The sequence below is a fragment of the Diaphorina citri genome, unplaced genomic scaffold (genome assembly GCF_000475195.1).
Source record: "Diaphorina citri unplaced genomic scaffold, Diaci psyllid genome assembly version 1.1 scaffold1178, whole genome shotgun sequence".
In the NCBI taxonomy this organism is placed as follows: Eukaryota; Metazoa; Arthropoda; class Insecta; order Hemiptera; family Psyllidae; genus Diaphorina; species Diaphorina citri.
Genome location: NW_007378607.1, coordinates 48,495 through 72,267, shown reverse-complemented (window position 1 = coordinate 72,267; position 23,773 = coordinate 48,495). Strand labels below are relative to the sequence as shown.

Sequence of the window (23,773 nt, the reverse complement as noted above, 5' to 3'; positions counted from 1 at the left end):
ATCAAGAATATTCAACAACACCTTGTTGAAATCCCGTTTTTTCCTCAAGAACGTAAGCAGCTCTATTGGCGAAAAATGTAGGCTTTCAAGTAAAGGAAAATAAGTCCTGAAAATGAACCGAGATATAGGAAGGAGGGAAGGGAATAGGTGAGAAAAGAGTGGGGTGGGTAGATTAGGAGGGGGCGTTGGTTACCCCATCACTCATCTGTGAGAATCCGTGATGTTCACCCACAACATTAAACATGAAAACATGACACACCATAACATATCACAACAGAACACGTCATATGAAATGTTTCTGAAAAATGTCCGCCCAGGGAGCTAGGGTTTCTCGGATAACACTCTCACACGTGAAAAGAATATGTCCGGAAACGAACTTTTAAATCAAGAATATTCAACAACACCTTGTTGAAATCCCGTTTTTTCCTCAAGAACGTAAGCAGCTCTATTGGCGAAAAATGTAGGGTTTCAAGTAAAGGAAAATAAGTCCTGAAAATGAACCTTTAAATCAACAATAAGTACCTTTTTAGAACTGCCGTTTTCCTTCTTGAAAAGTTCAGTTGGTGTTATCGAGATGTTAGTTAGTGGATGTGTCATAATTGCAATTTTTTGGAGGGGTTTGATAGAAGTAACTGCTGAGGTCTTATCGTCCCGAAAGCGAAAAGAAGGAAGACAGGATAGGAAAAAGCCAGCCGTTCCGAGAACAAACCTTATCTGTTCAGCATAAAATCGGCCTCGGGTGGGAGTCGAACCCACGACCTAGGAACTTTGTCAAAAGCTCAATCGGTGTTGTTGAAATGTTAGTTAGTGGATGTGTCATAAATACAAAATTCTCATGTTGCCCCTGCACTCAGTGCAATATTTAAATATATTGCAGTTGGAAATTCCTGGTCTACGTCATAGAAGACTTACACATTCAGGATATTAGATCCAGCTTGGATTTCCAGTAACAAGATCCCCGGTTCAATACCAGCACGATGATCAATTACCTTACTCAACTCGGAACATATTACACTTTGCCAATTCGTCAGTGAACTTGTAAACTGAGAATATAAGAATCTGCGGTTTGACAACACGCACGTCAGTTTCGTATCTCAAAGATCCAGAAAACTAGTATCATTTGCCTGATGAGATTTCTAAAGAAAATGCTGATCATACGTCAAACCCACGACCTAGGAACTTGGTCAAAAGCTCAATCGGTGTTGTTGAGATGTTAGTTAGTGGATGTGTCATAAATACAAAATTCCCATGTTGCCCCTGCAGTCCCTGCACTCAGTGCAATATTTAAATATATTGCAGTTGGAAATTCCTGGTCTACGTCATAGAAGACTTACACATTCAGGATATTGGATCCAGCTTGGATTTCCAGTAACAAGATCCCCGGTTCAATATCAGCACGATGATCAATTACCTTACTCAACTCGGAACATATTACACTTTGCCATTTCACTACGTACCCAAGTAGGGTATCTGCAATTCTGCATGTGTGTTCCTAACTTCCTATGAATATGAAATAATCTAATTACTTATAAGTATGTACTTAAGTAAGTACATAAGTACAGGTGCTAGGTATATAAGCAAGAAGCACCCAAGTACCATGTCTACAATATTACATTTGACAAAATAGCGGAGGGAAATATTATTTTTATCTGTATACCTAGCTACTTGTCTAGGCAGGTTTTTATTGAGATTTTAGAACTTACGTAGATAATTTTTATAAATAGTCTAAAATTCTGAATACCTACCTAAGTACTTACCTCTGTATAAAGAGGGGTAGAAGGGATGGAGGAAGAGAAGGAGTTGTAGAGGGAAGGGAAAGACTCAAAGAGGAGGAGGTTACAAGGTTACATTGCTAATAACAAGACGAAGATTAAAACCTCTACTTAAAACATGCAGGTGCAATGTGCATGGAAATGGTAAAATCTTGAAAGTACTACTACTTTTACTAGATAGATATACTTACCTACCTAGTTAGGTTGTACCTTGGTATCTGAGAACGAAAAAATATTCACCACAAACCGAGCTAAAGGCTATTCAACACTCAAACAGTCAATTGGCCCAACAGTTTTCTAGTCGAGTTTAACTGATTAGTTTGATCAGTATGGCTTCACCTCACAAGCCACGACCTTATACATAAAGAACTGAGTAATACCTACTTGTTCTCATTGAATCAGTTAAAAACTTAAATCATCATTCAATTATGAGTATAGGTACCTGCACTTGGAGCTAAGTTGTTAAGTACTTACTTACTTCTTCTTTATTTATTGCTTGAGAGAGGGAAGGGGAAAAAGAGAGAGGGAGAGAGAGAGAGAGAGAGATGGAGAGAGAGAGAGATGGAACAAACCGAGCAGATTTCCGCTTGTAAGTAAATCCGCAAGTATTTCTAGTAAATAAGTAGGGTATGTAGCAGCTACCTTACCTACCTAGGTATTTTATTTTAGAAGATGGAATTGAATTTTGCTTAAAGTACCTATGTACTTGGGTACATATTTACTTAGCTATGTCGCTATGCAGATATCTATTCATTTATTTGCTTGCAAGTTTTACCTACCTAGGTATTTTATTTTAGAAGATGGAATTGAATTTTGCTTAAAGTACCTATGTACTTGGGTACATATTTACTTAGCTATGTTGCTATGCATATCTATTCATTTATTTGCTTGCAAGTTTAATTAGAAGTCACTTATTTCCTATTCTCCAGAATATGAATTTTAAATTGAAATGAGAGATGGAGAGAGTGAGAGGGAAGGAGGGAGAGAACGAGAAATAGGGAAAGAGAGGGTGGGAGAGAGTGAGCGAGAAGAAGACAGAATGAATGAAGATGGCTTCTACAGGTATAGTAGTGGTCATTAGTCAGCCCTATCCCAGGTAGGTACTTAAAATACTTAAATGTCTGCTGGTGTAGACTGCTGGGTTGCAAGTTTAATTATAGAAGTCACTTATTTCCTATTCTCCAGAATATGAATTTCAAATTGAAATGAAGATGGTCAATGCAACCAAGATACATACGAGTAGGTATGTATTGGTACATATGTATCTACTTACTTTCAGTAGGTACATACGAAGTAGATAGAAAGTATCTTTCTACTTTCTACAAGCTACTTCGCGGTAGATAGAAAGATAGGTACTTTCTTTTAATTTGTTTTTGATAGTGATGAAACCCACAGGAAATTGATTTGATTAAATCAAAATACTTAGACCTTAAAGTCCTTATATGTACCAAACTAAATTTTGCAAATTAAATCTAAGTACCTCATACTCAACCAATTTGCTACAATGCTTAACGAAATGAAAATTTGACGGAGAAAGCAAGAGCACTGGCGTGGCGTATATCCCACAGGGGTCCCAGGGGATTTAGGGGCAACTAAATGTAGTAATCTGCCAAAAATAGGTATCTAGGTTTCTATAAATTGGAGCATCCTGTTCCATCCACCACTCTTTGGAGGGGGAATGTCGAAAAAGAGGGTGAAAATAGGATGTTTGTTTATATCTCCCCCTCGCCACCTTCCTGATTAATAGCCCTGGCTATTATTCATTAACACTTCATTACATTTGCAACATCTTTTCCTCCCATCGGTGCACCCCACAATACCAGGCCCAGATTATGAGTTCTGTTTGTGATGAGTGCGAAACTCGCGTTGGGTTTTGAAAACGAAATGGATTTTTTTTCGGTGAATTTCGATCAAAAATATTTAAAACAAATTTTTAACTGTTGTGTATTTAATTTAAACTCGTTGCATTTGTAATTCTTCGATCCTCTGTGGGCACCTTAGCAAGAGGAGATGGTCAAAACACCCCATTTTCTCATATCAAACCATTACAAAACTACCTTCTCATTCGAGGAAGCACAGTGCTACAATGCAATGTGCAATGTCCTCCTTCTTTTCCACTGATTAAACTGTCACACTCTCAGACACACACCTGAAGAAAATGAGGAGGAGGAGGAGGAGGAGGAGGGAAGATAGAAGAAGGGGAGGGAAGAGATGGGTGTAGAGGAGGAGGAGGGGGTAGGAAAGAAATGGATATAGGAGAGAGAGGAGGAGGAGGAAAGTGAGGGATACAGGAGAGAGGGGAAAAGAAATGGAGGTATGGGAGGAGAAGGACGAAGGGTTAGAGAAGGGAACCGAAGAGATGGTGTAGGAGAGGGGTATATTTAAAACAAATTTTTAACTGTTGTGTATTTAATTTAAACTCGTTGCATTTGTAATTTAGTTTGTTAAACCGACATCTCTGTGCGTTCGTTTCCCGTGTACGATCAGATAAAAGTCATCGCCAAATTTGTGGAAAAACACAAAGCAACAAACGCAAGTTGGGAGTTGGGCATGCTTTCAGCTGAAAATAACATGTGGTTTTTGGTGTTCTAGTAATTAAATGAATTATATTGTGTTTCAGCATTGTTTTAATTAAGTAATTAACCTACTTAACTTGTTTATTAGCTGAGTTCAAAGTACCATAAGCCGGGAAAGGAGTCTACTGTAAATTCTGTTATCACTCGATAGAAATTTTGGCGGTCCGCGATTCTTATCAGAATACTTACTGTTGTAAATAATTTAACACTTCGTCTTTTAAATGATAATATTTAATTTCAATGTTCCATTTCTTTGACATCTTTTAAGTAACTCACAAGTAGCCAAATTCATTTGATTTTCATTCAAATTCGTGATTATTTAAACCACACATTTTTGTTATCTCTTATCAACAAAAGTGTTTCGTTCCAAATTGAAAGCTAATTTCAAGTCTTATTTTTTCTCTTTTTTTCATTACTCTTTTTCGTTTCCTGTGTATTTAAAAGAATAAAATCTGTTGTGTTCAGTGTTTCCTAGTTTTAATTTTCTTGTCTGATAAGGTGATATTGTGTCCCCTGTTTGTGTTCAATCTAATTTAATTTGCCAAATACCATGGATGTGTTACCTAGTGGCAGTATATTTCGGGAGCTGCAAGATATTCATGATACCGGATACTTTTCAGCACAGCCCTCCCTCGAGGACCATTTCCAGCAGGTAAGACAACCCTGTATACTCTTGGAGCAATAGGTACAAACACCTGAGGAACAAAGGGACAAAACTCACATGTTGTACTAGTTGTCTTATCTATTGACGGTGTGTCTTTCTGCTTCGCGGATTTGAATTTGGGGTTTTGCAAAATAGCCTTATTGCTAAATTGTATAAATATATAATTAATAAAAATAATTAATTAATAGGTAATAGGGAGAGATAAATACTTCTCATTACATCACACGCTTTCTGCAAGTCCAGAAGTATGAAGACAACCTCTTAAAAATTTCCCTTATTTTTAGTAACTTACCTAATCACTAACTTGTTTTCCTAGGACTCCTAGGTACTTAAGTATTTTCACTCAGGTACTACTTACTTGAGTAGTAGATGCTTGGGCATGATGTGAGTGTTCAGTAAAATTCTTAAAAATAATCTGATGATCTACGTACCCAAGTAGGGTATCTGCAATTCTGCATGTGTGTTCCTAACTTCCTATGAATATGAAATAATCTAATTACTTATAAGTATGTACTTAAGTAAGTACATAAGTACAGGTGCTAGGTATATAAGCAAGAAGCACCCAAGTACCATGTCTACAATATTACATTTGACAAAATAGCGGAGGGAAATATTATTTTTATCTGTATACCTAGCTACTTGTCTAGGCAGGTTTTTATTGAGATTTTAGAACTTACGTAGATAATTTTTATAAATAGTCTAAAATTCTGAATACCTACCTAAGTACTTACCTCTGTATAAAGAGGGGTAGAAGGGATGGAGGAAGAGAAGGAGTTGTAGAGGGAAGGAAAGACTCAAAGAGGAGGAGGTTACAAGGTTACATTGCTAATAACAAGACGAAGATTAAAAATATTCACCACAAACCGAGCAGATTTCCGCTTGTAAGTAAATCCGCAAGTATTTCTAGTAAATAAGTAGGGTATGTAGCAGCTACCTTACCTACCTAGGTATTTTATTTTAGAAGATGGAATTGAATTTTGCTTAAAGTACCTATGTACTTGGGTACATATTTACTTAGCTATGTCGCTATGCAGATATCTATTCATTTATTTGCTTGCAAGTTTAATTATAGAAGTCACTTATTTCCTATTCTCCAGAATATGAATTTCAAATTGAAATGAAGATGGTCAATGCAACCAAGACACATACGAGTATGTATTGGTACATATCTACTTACTTTCAGTATATACGAAGTAGATAGAAAATATCTTTCTACAAGCTACTTCGCGGTAGATAGAAAGATACTTTCTTTTAATTTGTTTTTGATAGTGATATTAGTTTGATCAGTATGGCTTCACCTCACAAGCCACGACCTTATACATAAAGAACCTGAGTAATACCTACTTGTTCTCATTGAATCAGTTAAAAACTTTTAAATCATCATTCAATTATGAGTATAGGTACCTACACTTGGAGCTAAGTTGTTAAGTACTTACTTACTTGAAGTAGATAGAAAGTATCTTTCTACTTTCTACAAGCTACTTCGCGGTAGATAGAAAGATAGGTACTTTCTTTTAATTTGTTTTTGATTGTGATGAAACCCGCAGGAAATTGATTTGATTAAATTAAAATACTTAGACCTTAAATTCCTTATGTGTACCAAACTAAATTTTGCAAATTAAATCTAAGTACCTAAGTACCTCATACTCAACCAATTTGCTACAATGCTTACATATCAAAACCCTAAAAAATATTAAGCTCTTAAATATTTTTTACAGCATTTCTGACACACAAGCTGCTTGGGTTCCTATACATACCAACCTTGACTTTAACATAAATGTTTAAAACAAGATAATTTATTTTATTGCCATCAATAATAAGATAATAACCAAACTCAAGTCCTTATTTACAATGACTTTAACATAAATGTTTAAAACAAGATAATTTATTTTATTGCCATCAATAATAAGATAATAACCAAACTCAAGTCCTTATTTACATATTTACTTTCTGTTGTGAATTCCAATTGACAGTCGCTTTGAGCAAAGTGCAGTTTAGCACTTAATTTGGTAATTTATTTACTTATGTTAATTTAATTCGTCTGTGTGGGTGTGTCTTTTCATTTCAGACGATTGGTCTGAGACAAGAAACAAGTTTTTTTTTTCTTTGAAATTATAATTAGGCGCTCATTTGTACAAACATTCCTAATCAAGTTGTAATAAACACCTATGTAGGTACATAAGTGAAAGGTTATAATATGTACCTACATATTTGGGTAGGTATGGGTACTTTTTTCCCAAAGCACATTGGTTTTTACGTACCTCTTACTTGCATAGGGTTTTACTCTTCAAGTAAAAATTCAGGACTGCCTTTCTGGCAGACTTTTCTGTTTGAAAAATATTTCCAAACATATTTTTGGTGCCACCCAAATGCTTATATCGTTTTCAAGATACCGTCTTTGGTTTTCCTAGCTTTCTCTGTTTCAAGAAATTTCCCCCGGTTTTACGTTTTGTGCATGGTCGTCCGCGCCGTCTCTTCAAGTACCTACTTACTTTAGTTCTTACTAGTTACCTAAATACTTTCGTATTTGGTTACTTTTCTTTCTCCTTTTACCTCTTCAAGTACCTACTTACTTTAGTTCTTACTAGTTACCTAAATACTTTCGTATTTGGTTACTTTTCTTTCTCTTTTTACCTCCCATCTCCCATATAAATGCCATGGTAGGTAGATAGGTACTTCCTGAAATAATATATTACTTATGTCATGATGTCATGATTCTGGGTGGTTCACGTAATGGTCCCTTTTCAAAGGATGTTCTGATCACCCTGTATACCTGGGACCTAACTGTACCGGTTGTAGACTTAAAAGTTGCACGATAATCAGATTTAATATGTTTACGTTACCATGGTAACCCATGTAGGTTATTATATTCCTGATATGGGCATGCTATTATGCGTCTGCTGGAATACCATATGGACTGCATAACGACGGGGTGATGTCAGAAGAATATAGTCTAGTACCTACGTAAATGTAGTAAGTACTTTGCTATTCTTATTCATAATCACAATGAATTTTAACTTTATGAGTAAGTAGGTATAATAAAAACACATATATTCCTGATATGGGCATGCTATTATGCGTCTGCTGGAATACCATATGGACTGCATAACGACGGGGTGATGTCAGAAGAATATAGTTTAGTACCTACGTAAATGTAGTAAGTACTTTGCTATTCTTATTCATAATCATAATGAATTTTAACTTTATGAGTAAGTAGGTATAATAAAAACACATTGTAAAATTTTACTTACCTACTTAAGTGTAGGAAATTTTCATGTCAATGACTAAGAAACAAAATTCCATGCCAATGAATAAGTTCCTAATTAGAGCTGCCGAGTAAAATAAAATTACATTTTCTAATACTTATTTTCCGTGTCCGGATCAACATATTGTCAGATTTACTTGCATTTTCAATTGAAGAGTTAACATAATATATGTAGAACTTCTGGTTTCTAAGCCTACTGTTTAAGTAAATAGGTAAAGAACCAAGTATGTACTTGTACTTATACTTCTTGATTTCTTGCTTATGCCATACATTAGGTAGGCATTTACGAGTAATTACCTACCTACTTGTAGGAAAATATTTTCAGTGAAAAGCGCAAACGCAAATATTAAGAGTAGGAAGAAGGTAAAATGGGACAAATTCATATTACGTGGATAGATAACGGTTGCCCATTTTATGGCCATAATGAACCCCAATCTGTCCTGTCCTCGATCTACGGACCTCTGGACTGTCAGTCCCCAACCACGAGACCTGTAGGGGTCATCCATACTCACCTGACGATAGCAATAAGGATATTTACTGATGGTTTATTGTTTGACACCTCTTGCAATGAAATGACAGTATAAAAGTTGCCTACTGGAGAACCGACCTTGAACTGAGCACCCATGGGTCACAGCACAGTTTATGTGCATACAGGGTAGCCAGGAGATTACCTAGTCTCCAAGCTGGACGTTGCTTAACTTTATGGGACTAGAAGTGATGGTGTTTCTCGAGTGCTTAAGTAAATAGGTAAAGAACCAAGTATATGTACTTGTACTTATACTTGATTTCTTGCTTATGCCATTTGGTAGGCATTTACGAGTAATTACCAACCTACTTGTAGGAAAATATTTTCAGTGAAAAGCGCAAACGCAAATATTAAGAGTAGGAATAAGGTAAAATGGGACAAATTCATATTACATAGATATGTAGATGATTAGGTTATTCAAAATAATATTGACTTTCCAGACATTTTACCATGCAACAAGTTCCCTGATTTTGCTCGTGTGTAATATTTTCGCACATATTTTTAATATGAAATATCTATCTACATCACCTGACTTGAAAAGCACTCATGTACCTTCTTTTACTATTCACATGGCAGAGATTTGTACAGGGTGACTTTAAGAAGGCTAGAACTGCTCTGACTCTTATTTTGAATTTTCAAATGGTTCAAGACAGGCTAGTTAGCTTGGTTTAAAGTCTAAACCATCCTAGTTAGCTTGGATTCTTGGATTACCGCCCGGGGGCGAACTTTATCCTAAACAGACAAGATTCGTTCTCGGAACGGCTGACCTTCTCCTATCCAAAGGTTCCAAAGAAAATCTATCCCCCCAGTCTATTTTTCACGAAGTCTATGTAGCAATTTTAATTAGCATATATTTTCCCTATGTATGTATCTCAGGTTTACCTATGTGCATGAGTACCTTCTGAATAAAACGTCATGTATCGTTTTGTCATGTCCAAATCGCATTTCGTCTCCCCATGTCAATTATCTTTGTTGAGTAATGGGCTAATGAGTAATCATTCATTTTGTAGTTCTTGCGAATGTTTTTTACGAGTATTAAGGTGTAAAACCGAAAAACTCTTTTGAGTTTACCTAATTATTATGGCTAAGTCTCCCCATGTCAATTATCTTTGTTGAGTAATGGGCTAATGAGTAATCATTCATTTTGTAGTTCTTGCGAATGTTTTTTACGAGTATATTAAGGTGTAAAACCGAAAAACTCTTTTGAGTTTACCTAATTATTATGGCTAGTTAGTTCCTTTTTGAACAGCTTTTTCAGATGTGGTGTCATCGGGGTGTTTGTTTATTTTTTCCGTGTTCGTATGTAGGTATGTCGGTTCTTCTTTCCTCTCTTCTCCCTCCTCCTCCTCTTTTTTTTTTGCTTGAATGGGTCAAGAATCAGTTTGCTAATTGCCAAGTGGTCTCACAATGAGGGGTCGTTATAGTTCGAGGCCATCATTGGAATTTTATCTAAACACAAACATACCTACTTACTTACGTAAGTATTTAAGTACATACGTTACATAAGTCTGATGTATAGGTATGTTTTTGCTTAGCATACTCGTATATCTACACAGCTTGTAGACAGGAGTAGAAGAGACACAGGATGTAAATGCCTGCTGGAGCAAAATACAGTAAATGCCTTTAACAACCAAAGTAAAAGAGGGCAATGTGATCTCTGATCTCACAGAAGCCTCTCTCGTTTAGGTATGATGGTAATGCTGTGCTCAACATTGCATAGGGATAGGGTTACGGTTGTAAGTGGTATAGTTAATTGTAGAGTTACTTAGTAAGTAAGTAAGTAAATATATCCTCAAAAAAACATTTTACTTGCTTATATTCTAGTCAGACAATGTGCAACGGTTGCCCATAATGAACCCCGTTCTGTCCTGTCCTCGATCTACGGACCTCTGGACTGTCAGTCCCAAACCACGAGGCCTGGAGGGGTCATCCATCCTCACCTGACGATAGCAATAAGGATATTTACTGATGGTTTATTGTTTGACACCTCATGCATTAGAATGACAGCATAAAAGTTGCTTAGAGGAGAACCGACCTTGAACTGAGCACCATTGGGTCACAGCACAGTTTATGTTCATACAGGGTAGCCAGTAGATTAATAGCCGTGCTGGACGTTGCTTAACTTTATAGGAAGAGAACTGATGTTGTTTTTCGAGGTTTCCTATCATTTTCATAGGTTTGGTTTTCAGGCGGCTACGCGCTACTTAAACTTTTCTCCTTTCTCCCCTACCCACCTTTTTCCGTTCTCCATCCTCAAGTTTTTCTCAACTTCCTCTCTCCCTTTGTATGACTAGATTTTCTACTTTTTCACCTATGTATGAACAAATGAACATAACTGTAACTCAACGCCTCCTTCCTTCTCCATCCCTTTTCTCTCAAGTCTTCCTCAACCTTATCCTCCCACTTGTGCTTTGGTCTGCCTTTCTCTCCCTCTATGACTAGATTTTATACTTTTTCACCCATGTAAGTACATGACTGTAACTCTCCTCTCTCATCTTCCCATACACCAAACCATCTCTTCTACCACACTATCACTTTGCAACTCTCTACCTTGTAACCTAATGATGTCATTATGAAGAACTAAGCGTAATTAATTAATTTTGCATACGTACCTCATAGCTTTTAACATTCCATGAACATTTCTTTCTAGGGTTAGGTATTTCAACTCACCTTCATTCACGCTTTTAAAATTTGCAAATCTGTGTAATAAAATTTAAAAACCGCATCGAAATACCTCATAAACCGATTTGCATGCTCCAATTTATTCTCGTGACTCTTGTACAAGTTTTAAACAATTGTTCCATTACACTTGTAATATTTACATCAGTACTTTTGTTGTAAGTTTTATTACTATAGATAACTCGCAAGTTGTGTTTCTTGTAATTTATTCTAGTTCCACTGTGAAGATGCAAGACGAAGATAGGTCACTTGTGTTGAAGTTGTGTTTCATGAATGGATGGTTATTGTTTCCTACCGCAAGGTGCCTAGGACAGTTATGTAGATATGGAGCTGTTTTGTTGATAGTAAGGAGTTACTCTATCTTGATAAAGCTTGTGAGTCTTGTTTTCATTGATAGTATTTGAGAGATGGAGTTCGTTACTTATTGGGCGTTTATTCTAGTAATCCTGGGGTGCATATTTGACGGTAATGTCTCGTTGGCTGATCTGCATCAGACTTCATCTTATAAGGAGTTACTCTATCTTGATAAAGCTTGTGAGTCTTGTTTTCATTGATAGTATTTGAGAGATGGAGTTCGTTACTTATTGGGCGTTCTAGTAATCCTGGGGCGCATATTTGACCGTAATGTCTTCTTGGTTGATCTGCATCAGACTTCATCTTATATCTCCTGTAGTACCTACTGCACAAATTCTCATAAAAAGTCCTATATAGCTATTCCAATTTGAACCAATTTATGCATAATGTTCCACCAAATCCTTGCTGTATGAATGGTAAGTATGATTTTCAATGCCAGTTCTACAGAATATCCTGTACAAAGTATTGTATCTCAGCAACTCTTTCGCGTGATTGTTTCCCGCGAAATTCTCATAATCACTCGGACTTGAGTACATAACTGACTTGCTGCACATAACATGGAAAGGTTCCAAAGAAAATCTATCCCCCCAGTCTATTTTTCACGAAGTCTATGTAGCAATTTTAATTAGCATATATTTTCCCTATGTATATGTATCTCAGGTTTACCTATGTGCATGAGTACCTTCTGAATAAAACGTCATGTATCGTTTTGTCATGTCCAAATCGCATTTCGTCTTCCCATGTCAGTTATCTTTGTTGAGTAAGTAATGGGCTAATGAGTAATCATTCATTTTGTAATGCGTATCTCCCCATGTCTGATGTTTGTTTGTAGGAATGTGTGACTGTGTATTTGCGTGTGTATTCTGTTTGTGTGCCTGTGTTTACGTGTGTATAAAATTACCTGTGTTTGTGTGTCTGGCGTTGAACTGTGCAATGTTGTGTCTGTATCCTAATGTATGTCATCTATGTCATCCCATTGTCTTCCTACGTAGATACATAAATATACGATAAATAATACTAGATACATAACCTGATAGTGTCAACGTAGATACATAAGATACGAGACTTGATAGAACGATGAGTGAGTTTTGCACATTGCAAAATGATACACAGTCGCTCACACACGTCTCGTGGTTCTATTCAGTTCCCTCTCGCTACTCGATGCCAAAATATTTTAGAAGCTTTATTTAAGTCCCCTTTACGGGCTTGAGATGGTATTAGGGGAAGGACAGAAAAGAAGACATTAAATGAACGAATAATGCGAAGTGAACCTACCTTGTAAGCGCCAGGTTTCGGGGGCAACTCCCGTCCAGGGCGAACTTTATCCTGAAATATTTAGGTTTCGGATTTGCTGACTTTCTCCTATCCAGTCTTTCTTTCGCTCTCCGATTTTGGCACGACAAGACCTCCGTTGTAACAGTTTCCTCAATCAAACCTCTTAAAAAAGTCTCAAGGTGAGTACACACATAGTCGATGGTTGTCGATCGATCATCGAAGTCGACGGATGTGTTGTTGTTTGTTGCTGTGGACACACCTTTACAGTATTCTTGAGAGTTCATTGCGACCGTTCTACAATTTCAGATTATATTTGCAAGTGTTGCTTCTTGTTCATAGATGAGAGATAGGAAGGAATGACAGGGACCTTATAACCTTATTATAATACATGATACAGAAACATGAAACATGACGTACGAGTCTATAATATCAACATAACAGACAGGATACAGCTACTTCCTACCTCTCTCTCCTATCCTATCTACATTTCTCTATTCCCCTTCGTTTCAAGAACAAGTGAAAAGAAGGAACGACTCCGAGGGAACTTTATCTGAGGATGAGGACTATATATTTGAAGAAGGATCATGTCGAATTGTAGATATAGGTAAATAGGTACGACGTACATATACATGATTAAGTTATACATAGTGTGAAATGTGAAATTGACTTTCATGCCTATCTACATTTCTCTATTCCCCTTCGTTTCAAGAACAAGTGAAAAGAAGGAACGACTCCGGGGGAACTTTATCTGAGGATGAGGACTGTATATTTGAAGAAGGATCATGTGGAATTGTAGATATAGGTAATAGGTACGACGTAGATATAAATGATTAAGTTATACATAGTGTGAAATTGACTTTCATGCATAGTATTGGATCGTTCTATTTGACCAATAGGTATACCAAAGCAGTTGGGGGACATTAAAAAAAATTAACAAAAAACACGTTGCCAATGGCACTTTTTTTTTCTTCATGTGGCTTTTAACGGAGCACTTCGGCATAATATATCAGCCTTTATGTTTACTCATATGGAAATTCTACATAGGTACTTGACTTCATAGTGTGATAAATGTACGAATTTATTTTGTATGTGCAAATATTAGCTAATCTGAATTCCTTCAGAAGATTTTTTCCCCCCCAGCTTTAACGCGTTTCTGCAATTTGTGTGCATTATTTATTAGCATACAGCCATATACATTATCATTATCATTACTAATAAATAATAATAAATATAATTTTCAGGCACTTCGCGTCATAAATTACTAGTATTGTTCTCTTTTTTTCACAGCGACTATGTGTCCAAAACAAAAAGCATGAAAAAAATCTTTGGAGGGGAGAGAAAAAAGATTTGAACCATTTCCAAAAAAAAATTCTTATAAACTGTATATGTGTACGTAGGTTTACCGGAGCAAATTGAAAATATTGAAATTTTAAATAATATGCGGGAACTGAGTACCTGTGGGAGGGACGGGAATACACCTGATTTCCCCCCACCTTTTGATATTGGTAGAAATGGGAAATTATCAGCAGATTTCAAACCATGTATGTAAAATGATTAAAATTTTTACATACCTATACGGCTGTTAAATCGTTACTTTTTCGGTGTCGGGAGGGACGGGAATACACCTGATTTCCCCCCACCTTTTGATATTGGTAGAAATGGGAAATTATCAGCAGATTTCAAACCATGTATGTGAAATGATTAAAATTTTTACATACCTACGGCTGTTAAATTGTTACTTTTTCGGTGTCGGCTGTTAACTTTCATCAACCTGGGAGCTAGGGGTCCGACGTCTCTGATTCATCCTGTATTTATAATTCTATTAATAGGTGTTATTTTCATCCTGTCAAGCACAAAACGAGGCCACCCTGAATAACGTATATCCCAATAAAACTTTATCGTATTAAAAGTTTTTGATTTAGCACCAACTTTTTTCTATCGTTTCCAGCCAGCATTTTACTATGGTTTAAAAAAATCGTTCTCTTGTACCCGTGGGCATTTCTTTACTTTCTCCAGAAGAATTTCAAAATGTCGGAAGAAAACTTATTTCTTTTTCCCCCTTCAACATTTTATATTTATTTCAGTTTTTTTCCTTCTGGTAGTTAGTGAAAAGTTAGCGAATTGTGTGCAAGAATTTTCCATTTGCAATGAGTGAAATGTGATGCTGGGTCGGAAGAAAACTTATTTCTTTTTCCCCCTTCAACATTTTATATTTATTTCAGTTTTTTTCCTTCTGGTAGTTAGTGAAAAGTTAGCAAATTGTGTGCAAGAATTTTCCATTTGCAATGAGTGAAATGTGATGCTGAATGTTTTTTTCGTTCTTTTGGTGGAAATTTTCTTTCTTCACTTTTTCTTCCCAGTTTTAATTGATATGATTTTTTGTTCCCTTTTTTATTTAATTTTCTCTTATAGGTTAGGTATACGGATACGAGGAAGTGGGTGGTTATTGATCAAACAAACAACTTTAGAATGCGAATCCAAAATGTATTGTAAAACGCACTTTTTTTAGACTACCACACAACTACTTAGGTATTTGGGTTTTGGCCATTTTCCCCCGCAAAATTTTGCATTTTGAAACCTTCACTTCTGAGGCCATATTAGACTTTTAACCACCTTGTTGGGCTTCCAATAAACTTCACTTTCCCCAAAGTACCCCCCAATTTCCCGAGAACAACTTCGCCACTGTTTTGAATTTGTTGTTTTCCTTCCGAAATGCGAAAGTTTTCACAAAAAGCTGCATGAGCATGATATAGGTATCAAGGCCACATACTTTGAATTTCACCCATCTGTTTGTAAATATTGGTGCCTAGCCTAAATAAAAGGCATATTCACAAGGTATGGGGGTAAAACCTACTCGTATGCCCAAGAGTCTGATTTGTGATTTGGTCAAAAAAAAAAAAAAAAAGGTCTTGGTTTTAATTAACATTATTTTTTCTTACCGTTTATAGTTTTTATAGTTCTCTTGACGAATAGGGAAAAGAAATACTTAAACTTTTTGAAATATAGATATATGCACTTTACCTACCTAAAACAACCCCTTCTTAGAGAGTTTGAGATTAGCTGTTTCCTGATAATGTCGCCTTAAGGCAACCGCGTTATAGTGCTTTTACACTAGGGCCTAACAGAGACGGTCTCGAGTTTTATAGGAGGATTCGAAACGTTTTTAGCCCCTACAAGGCCTCTTTTGAAAACTCCTAAAATTATATTTATTATTATTATTATTATTTAATAATTTACCTTATTTATACTGTCGGCTAAGACTAAAAAGTCCCATTATGCCAACAGTTTAAAAAGGCCTCATTTATTAATATCAAGAATAAATACAAACAAAGGTTTTGACATTAAAAAAGATGGAAGAAGTAAAATGACATAGACATAATAGTCAATCTCAAGCATTAGATAACAACATTGTTCGATTTTGATGAAATGTACCAAATAGTCAAAAGAAAGATATGGGTCGTTTAGCTGTTATTAGATAGGTATTGGGCCCTATACCAGAATGGCCACCGCTCTTTTTCTTTTCTTTTTTTTTTTTTTTGCTCAATGAAAAATCTACTGATTCAATTCCTCTTCTTCCTCCAAGGTCAACGGGCGAAACGAGGGCCATAAAAAAAGTCGATATTGTTTCTGTTTTGAGCCTCGTAAAACTCAAGTTGAAAAGTTTTGATTTGAAAGTTCACAGGAGACGTCGAAAGACGTTAACGATTTCAATTATTGTAAAGCTTCGAAAGTAGAAATAATTTTTCATACAGGATGGTGTGAACATAGTTTCTCTACAGTGTCTACTATCTACACGTTCACCCCGTATTAAGACATAACTTCCGAAATATCAGCCAGCACCTGAGGGCTACGTCTAGCTGGACCTATGTCTAGCTGATGAGTTCCAATAAGAACGAAACGTGTCCTAGGCTACTCGAAAGGGGCAAACGGTGTTTTAACGTTTATGTAACAAAACATAAATCCATTTACATTACATTGAAGGGGAGGATTTTCCAACGAAATTCCCGTGTGCCGAGTCCAGTATGTAGGACTAGTGGACCCCAAAATAAGACCATTATAGGTACCTATGTAAGTAAGTAGTTATAATTTCGCAAAGATATTTTATACTTGTTATACTTTTGACACTGTTGTAATGTTGTTTCGTACTCCTACCGTGTAAAGACTTGAACTTAAAGAAGGAACATGTTCAATGTTCATATTCATATAGAGTAGAGGGAGACGTCGAAAGACGTTAACGATTTTAATTATTGTAAAGCTTCGAAAGTAGAAATCGATAATTTTTCATACAGGATGGTGTAGTGAACATAGTTTCTCTACAGTGTCTACTATCTACACGTTCACCCCGTATTAAGACATAACTTCCGAATTATCAGCCAGCACCTGAGGGCTACGTCTAGCTGATGAGTTCCAATAAGAACGAAACGTGTCCTAGGCTACTCGAAAGTTGCAAACGGTGTTTTAACGTTTATGTAACAAAACATAAATCCATTTACATTACATTGAAGGGGAGGATTTTCCAACGAAATTCCTGTGTGCCGAGTCCAGTATGTAGGACTAGGGGACCCCAGAATAAGACCATATAGGTACCTATGTAAGTAAGTAGTTATAATTTCGCAAAGATATTTTATACTTGTTATACTTTTGACACTGTTGTAATGTTGTTTCGTACTCCTACCGTGTAAAGACTTGAACTTAAAGAAGGAACATGTTCAATGTTCATATTCATACGACAAACTTTCTTGCTTTCTCCGAGAAGCAAGTGAGACAAGTTTGCGAAAACTTTGGAGCAAAATGAAAAGTGGAGAAACATCGTCTCCCTTCAAGTTCCGGGTCAGAAGAGAAGGCTTTGCAAGTATATGATGTCATCTTCAGAATATTTTATACTTGTTATACTTTTGACACTGTTGTAATGTTGTTTCGTACTCCTACCGTGTAAAGACTTGAACTTAAAGAAGGAACATATATACGACAAACTTTCTTGCTTTCTTCGAGAAGCAAGTGAGACAAGTTTGCGAAAACTTTGGAGCAAAATGAAAAGTGGAGAAACATCGTCTCCCTTCAAGTTCCGGGTCAGAAGAGAACGCTTTGCAAGTATATGATGTCATCTTGAGGCTCATTGTGATGCTAATTAATATCGATATGAGGTTAGCTTTGAGGAATGCAAGGTTCCTTGCAGTGTTATCTAAAGGCAAACATGGAGTACTACCGTTTACATAGAGTTACATTTACATATGTATGGATAAACCTAGCTATGTACATAGGTAAGCGTAAAATACATAACTTTGCTTAATTACTGGGTGACGCAAAAATTATTCATAGTGTTTAACTATCCACAGTTTTCATGGATGCATTGAAATAAATATCTAATACCTATGTAGATGTTTTTCTTTTATTTTTAAGAGGTTTGATAGAGGGAACTGTAACTGCTAAGGTCTTATCGTCCCAAAAATGTAGAGAGAAGGAAGAGAGGAGAGGAGAAGGTCAGCCAGTCGTTCCGAGAACGAACCTTATCTGTTCAAGATAAAATCCGCCCCGGGCGGGAATCATTCTAAAATGTACAGACGGAGAAGAGAAGGGTTAGCGGTTAGTGGCAAGCAAAACAATAGGGGTAAACATAGATGGACTTAGGAACAAGAAAACTGAGGAGACAGAGGTTTAAGCTGAAAAACCAATAAAAGCTAGTAGAAATGCCACTTATACTTGCCAACCGTTGCACCGGTCTTAATCAAAAGTTTCGTGTCGCATCCTTGTCACATTTGACATCTAGATACCAAATTTCAAGTCTCTAGCTCTTACCGTTTTCGAGATATTTTGTTTACAGACAGACAGACAGACACACAGACAGACACACCCACGGACCAATGGCTGAAACTTTGGATTTAGGCTCTAGGGACCTCAAAACGTGTTTTGGCACTAAAAACTGACCATCGAAATTTTGACCCGATTACATTACTTTCCTTCCTATAGGATAAGGAAAGTAAAAAAGGAGAAGAAAAAAAAATGGAGGGAAAAAAACAAGTTGAGGTTTTTTTCGGTGTGTAAAAGGCACATAAAAGTTACGCAGATAAATCTAGTATCTAATGTTCTATGGAAACTTTTTTGCGCCTTTTTCCGTTTTTTGGAGATCAGTACCGAAGGTTCTTTCTTGACGAAGAGGTCTATAAGAAACCAAATTGAGTACTTGCGAATGCGACTTGTAGACCGGGCTACTTGTAAATTCTGCCATTTTCCCCCGCAAAATTTTGCATTTTGAAACCTTCACTTCTGAGGCCATATTAGACTTTTAACCACCTTGTTGGGCTTCCAATAAACTTCACTTTCCCCAAAGTACCCCCCAATTTCCCGAGAACAACTTCGCCACTGTTTTGAATTTGTTGTTTTCCTTCCGAAATGCGAAAGTTTTCACAAAAAGCTGCATGAGCATGATATAGGTATCAAGGCCACATACTTTGAATTTCACCCATCTGTTTGTAAATATTGGTGCCTAGCCTAAATAAAAGGCATATTCACAAGGTATGGGGGTAAAACCTACTCGTATGCCCAAGAGTCTGATTTGTTATTTGGTCAAAAAAAAAAAAAAAAGGTCTTGGTTCTAATTAACATTATTATTTCTTACCGTTTATAGTCTTTATAGTTCTCTTGAACTGTTTTTGTTAGAATTTTGTGTTGAACTTGTTTTTCAAATCCATCCTAATTTCCCTCTTTTGTCTTTCTGTTTTCAGGTATGTGTGTTACTTCTGTTTGCATTCATGGTCAAAAGGTTCGGTAAGACTTTTCATAAATTTTAATGTAACTCCTCTACATTCAAGGGATCTCCCATAACGTCTTGGGGATTACCATAAATCTGATCAGATTTAAGTATTTTAGTTTAGTTACATAGTGTGACTATAAAATCCAACTTCTCTAGAATCCTCGTTTGTGATCCACTGGGTGAATCCCTTCGGACCCTGTAGGAATTTCACTAGAATAGCTCCCGTGCTCCTAACTTCACGGCATAAAGCCAATTACCATGTGAGACTCACAGATGAATACGCGTCAAAAGCACAAAAAAAGTAAAAAAAAACAAGCTCTGACGTCACGCGTATAAATTAAATGCACGTTTTTTTCCTCTCGGTCCTTTAAACAAATTGAGTCATGTGCATAATTTTATTCGAGACGAATCAAAGTCGAGAGACGGTGACATTCATGTGTTCAACGTCGCTTATAATACTCCCCTCCCGTCTGTCATTACCTCCCCTACTAGGTACCCTTTACATTACTTCTCCTTCTACCCCTTTCATTATCTCCGACTACCTTTCACATTACTCTCCATTCTCCCCCTCTCATAACCTCTCCTCCAACAGCTCCCCCTCTACCCTTCTCATTACTTCCCCTTTCTACTGCTCTCTCATTACCGCTCCTACTACCCCTTTCTCATTTTGAGGTTTTTTTCGGTGTGTAAAAGGCACATAAAAGTTACGCAGATAAATCTAGTATCTAATGTTCTATGGAAACTTTTTTGCGCCTTTTTCCGTTTTTTGGAGATCAGTACCGAAGGTTCTTTCTTGACGAAGAGGTCTATAAGAAACCAAATTGAGTACTTGCGAATGCGACTTGTAGACCGGGCTACTTGTAAATTCTGCCATTTTCCCCCGCAAAATTTTGCATTTTGAAACCTTCACTTCTGAGGCCATATTAGACTTTTAACCACCTTGTTGGGCTTCCAATACTCTTCACTATAAACTTCACTTTCCCCAAAGTACCCCCCAATTTCCCGAGAACAACTTCGCCACTGTTTTGAATTTGTTGTTTTCCTTCCGAAATGCGAAAGTTTTCACAAAAAGCTGCATGAGCATGATATAGGTATCAAGGCCACATACTTTGAATTTCACCCATCTGTTTGTAAATATTGGTGCCTAGCCTAAATAAAAGGCATATTCACAAGGTATGGGGGTAAAACCTACTCGTATGCCCAAGAGTCTGATTTGTGATTTGGTCAAAAAAAAAAAAAAAAGGTCTTGGTTCTAATTAACATTATTATTTCTTACCGTTTATAGTCTTTATAGTTCTCTTGAACTGTTTTTGTTAGAATTTTGTGTTGAACTTGTTTTTCAAATCCATCCTAATTTCCCTCTTTTGTCTTTCTGTTTTCAGGTATGTGTGTTACTTCTGTTTGCATTCATGGTCAAAAGGTTCGGTAAGACTTTCCATAAATTTTAATGTAGATAACTCCTCTACATTGAAGGGATCTCCCATAACTTCTTGGGGATTACCATAAATCTGATCAGATTTAAGTATTTTAGTTTAGTTACATAGCGTGACTATAAAATCCAACTTCTCTAGAATCCTCGTTTGTGATCCACTGGGTGAATTCCTTCGGACCCTGTAAGAATTTCACTAGAATAGCTCCCGTGCTCCTAACTTCACGGCATAAAGCCAATTACCATGTGAGACTCACAGATGAATACGCGTCAAAAGCACAAAAAAAGTAAAAAAAAAAACAAGCTCTGACGTCACGCGTATAATTTAAATGCACGTTTTTTTTTGTGACAGCCAATGAAAAACTTTCTAGTCGACGATTTTATAATTTATGAGTACACAAATTTCAACTATCTTCTTCTTTCTCCCCCCCCCTCCCTTTTCTCTCTCCCCTCTCTTTCTTATTTTCCTTTCTGCTTCTGTCTTTTTCTCTCTCCCTCTTCGCTTCATTACGAAAACTTTTCTGGGAACACTCTTCTAATCTCTCTGTTTTCCCTTCCTCACCTTTTTTCCCCCAGTTTAGGAAGGGAGTGGGGATTGAAAAATGATAGCTAAAATCCCTCGCGAAAACTCGTGGAAAATCCCTTATACTTAGCAAAACTACTTGCAATATCATGTACCCATCTGCTTGATGATGATGAATCAGAAATACACCAACAAAAAATCATAATATTATGAAAGAAAACAGACGAGTAGCTTACATACTTATAAAGATATAATAAATATTAATAACGAAGTATAAGTAATACCTACCAGTCGATGGTAATACCTTAGCAGCTTTTCCTTATCTGTCCCTATCAGGCAAATTACCCTATCTACACAAACTTCCCATTTGGGTGCTGGGTCAACAAAAGAATTTCAGAAAGTAAAGCTTTTTTGTTCATGGGTATTATTCCATTTCCCCTATCCCCATCATTACCACTCGAAAATTTCAAAATGAAAATACGGCTTAACCAGTTGAAAGAAATACCTACTTTACCATGAAGCTATGCCGGGATCGATTCATAAATAAACATGATACGAGTTCAAACTTAATGAAAAACGTAAACACTGATAAGAGACCATGATCAAAGTCGATCAGTAGATGAGTAGGTAAATAGCAATGGGATGACTAACTGTGGTAAGTAGATATCTGAAATGACTAGTAATTCGATATGAGAGTTTTAGATAACACTTCAGTCGATCATTTAAGACCGGTTTTAGCGTTACCTATGTTAAGCTACGCCGAGGAAGGCCATAGTATAGCTCAGCCTATCAGCCATATCACTATCACACATTCACATATCAGCCTCTATATTAAATTTATATGTGTACAGGGTGTCCAATGGCAACTGAATTATTATCCTTCTTTGTATTTTCTCTAAGTATATTTAAGTGATCACTGATCATCATAGCATTACAAGATCTTTAGATAATTACCTATGTAGCTATGTACCTACATCAGTTATTGGTATCCATTATCAATACTAACCGAAGTATGTAATTACATATGTATCTCACTTCCCAATTTTCGTTTTACTTCCACAACTGAAAGTGTTGGAATCGATCCAAATTTGCATAAAAGCGGAAAATAGGTGTAAATCTGTAAATATCCGTTTTAAGGTCCCTTGAGTAAAAAATCTGGTGTGAACATCACACGACTTTCTATTACATTAAGTCGGACAGTTCTAAAAGTTTCACCATTCGATTCCGCGTGAAAAATCACATGGGATCAACTATTCACGTCAAGTCTAGTGTATAGGTATATTTTACTTAGCATACTCGTATAGGTATCCAGCATGTAGGCAGGAGTAGAAGTGACACAGTAAATGCCTTTAGTAACCGAAGTAACCCCTGCTCTTACATCGCTATGATCTGGATGTATCTTCCCCCGTTTATGTATTTACCGCGGGGACTGCTCTTTTCAACATTGTATCGGGATAGGGTTGTAGGTGGTAGCTATCATAAATATGTCTTCTTCTTACATATATAAATGACTTCTCAAGTCGGTCTTTAAGTACTTGCTTTTGTGAAGTTCTTTTTTTTTAGTATGTACTTACTAACCTTTTCACCACTATATTCTGGATAGATAACGGTTGCCCATTTTATGGCCATAATGAACCCCAATCTGTCCTGTCCTCGATCTACGGACCTCTGGACTGTCAGTCCCCAACCACGAGACCTGTAGGGGTCATCCATACTCACCTGACGATAGCAATAAGGATATTTACTGATGGTTTATTGTTTGACACCTCTTGCAATGAAATGACAGTATAAAAGTTGCCTACTGGAGAACCGACCTTGAACTGAGCACCCATGGGTCACAGCACAGTTTATGTGCATACAGGGTAGCCAGGAGATTACCTAGTCTCCAAGCTGGACGTTGCTTAACTTTATGGGACTAGAAGTGATGGTGTTTCTCGAGGTTCCTTTTTTCCATCATTT

General features: G+C 36.6%; 1 protein-coding gene across 2 annotated transcripts in view; it reads left to right on the top strand.

Moving 5' to 3' along the window:
- Window positions 1–4,162: 4,162 nt before the first annotated feature.
- Window positions 4,163–23,773, top strand: part of LOC113469663 (Krueppel-like factor 6) — a 32,942-nt gene continuing 13,331 nt past the window's right edge. Inside the window, exons 1-2 of one of the 2 annotated variants that reach the window (XM_026827527.1) lie at window positions 4,163–5,000; window positions 19,834–19,939. In XM_026827527.1, coding sequence (XP_026683328.1) covers window positions 4,899–5,000; window positions 19,834–19,899 — 168 coding nt within the window. In that variant the 5' untranslated portion in view covers window positions 4,163–4,898 and the 3' untranslated portion in view covers window positions 19,900–19,939. Of the gene's footprint in view, window positions 5,001–19,833; window positions 19,940–23,773 lie in introns of those variants that run through there. The other variant, XM_026827526.1, reaches the window with a different exon arrangement.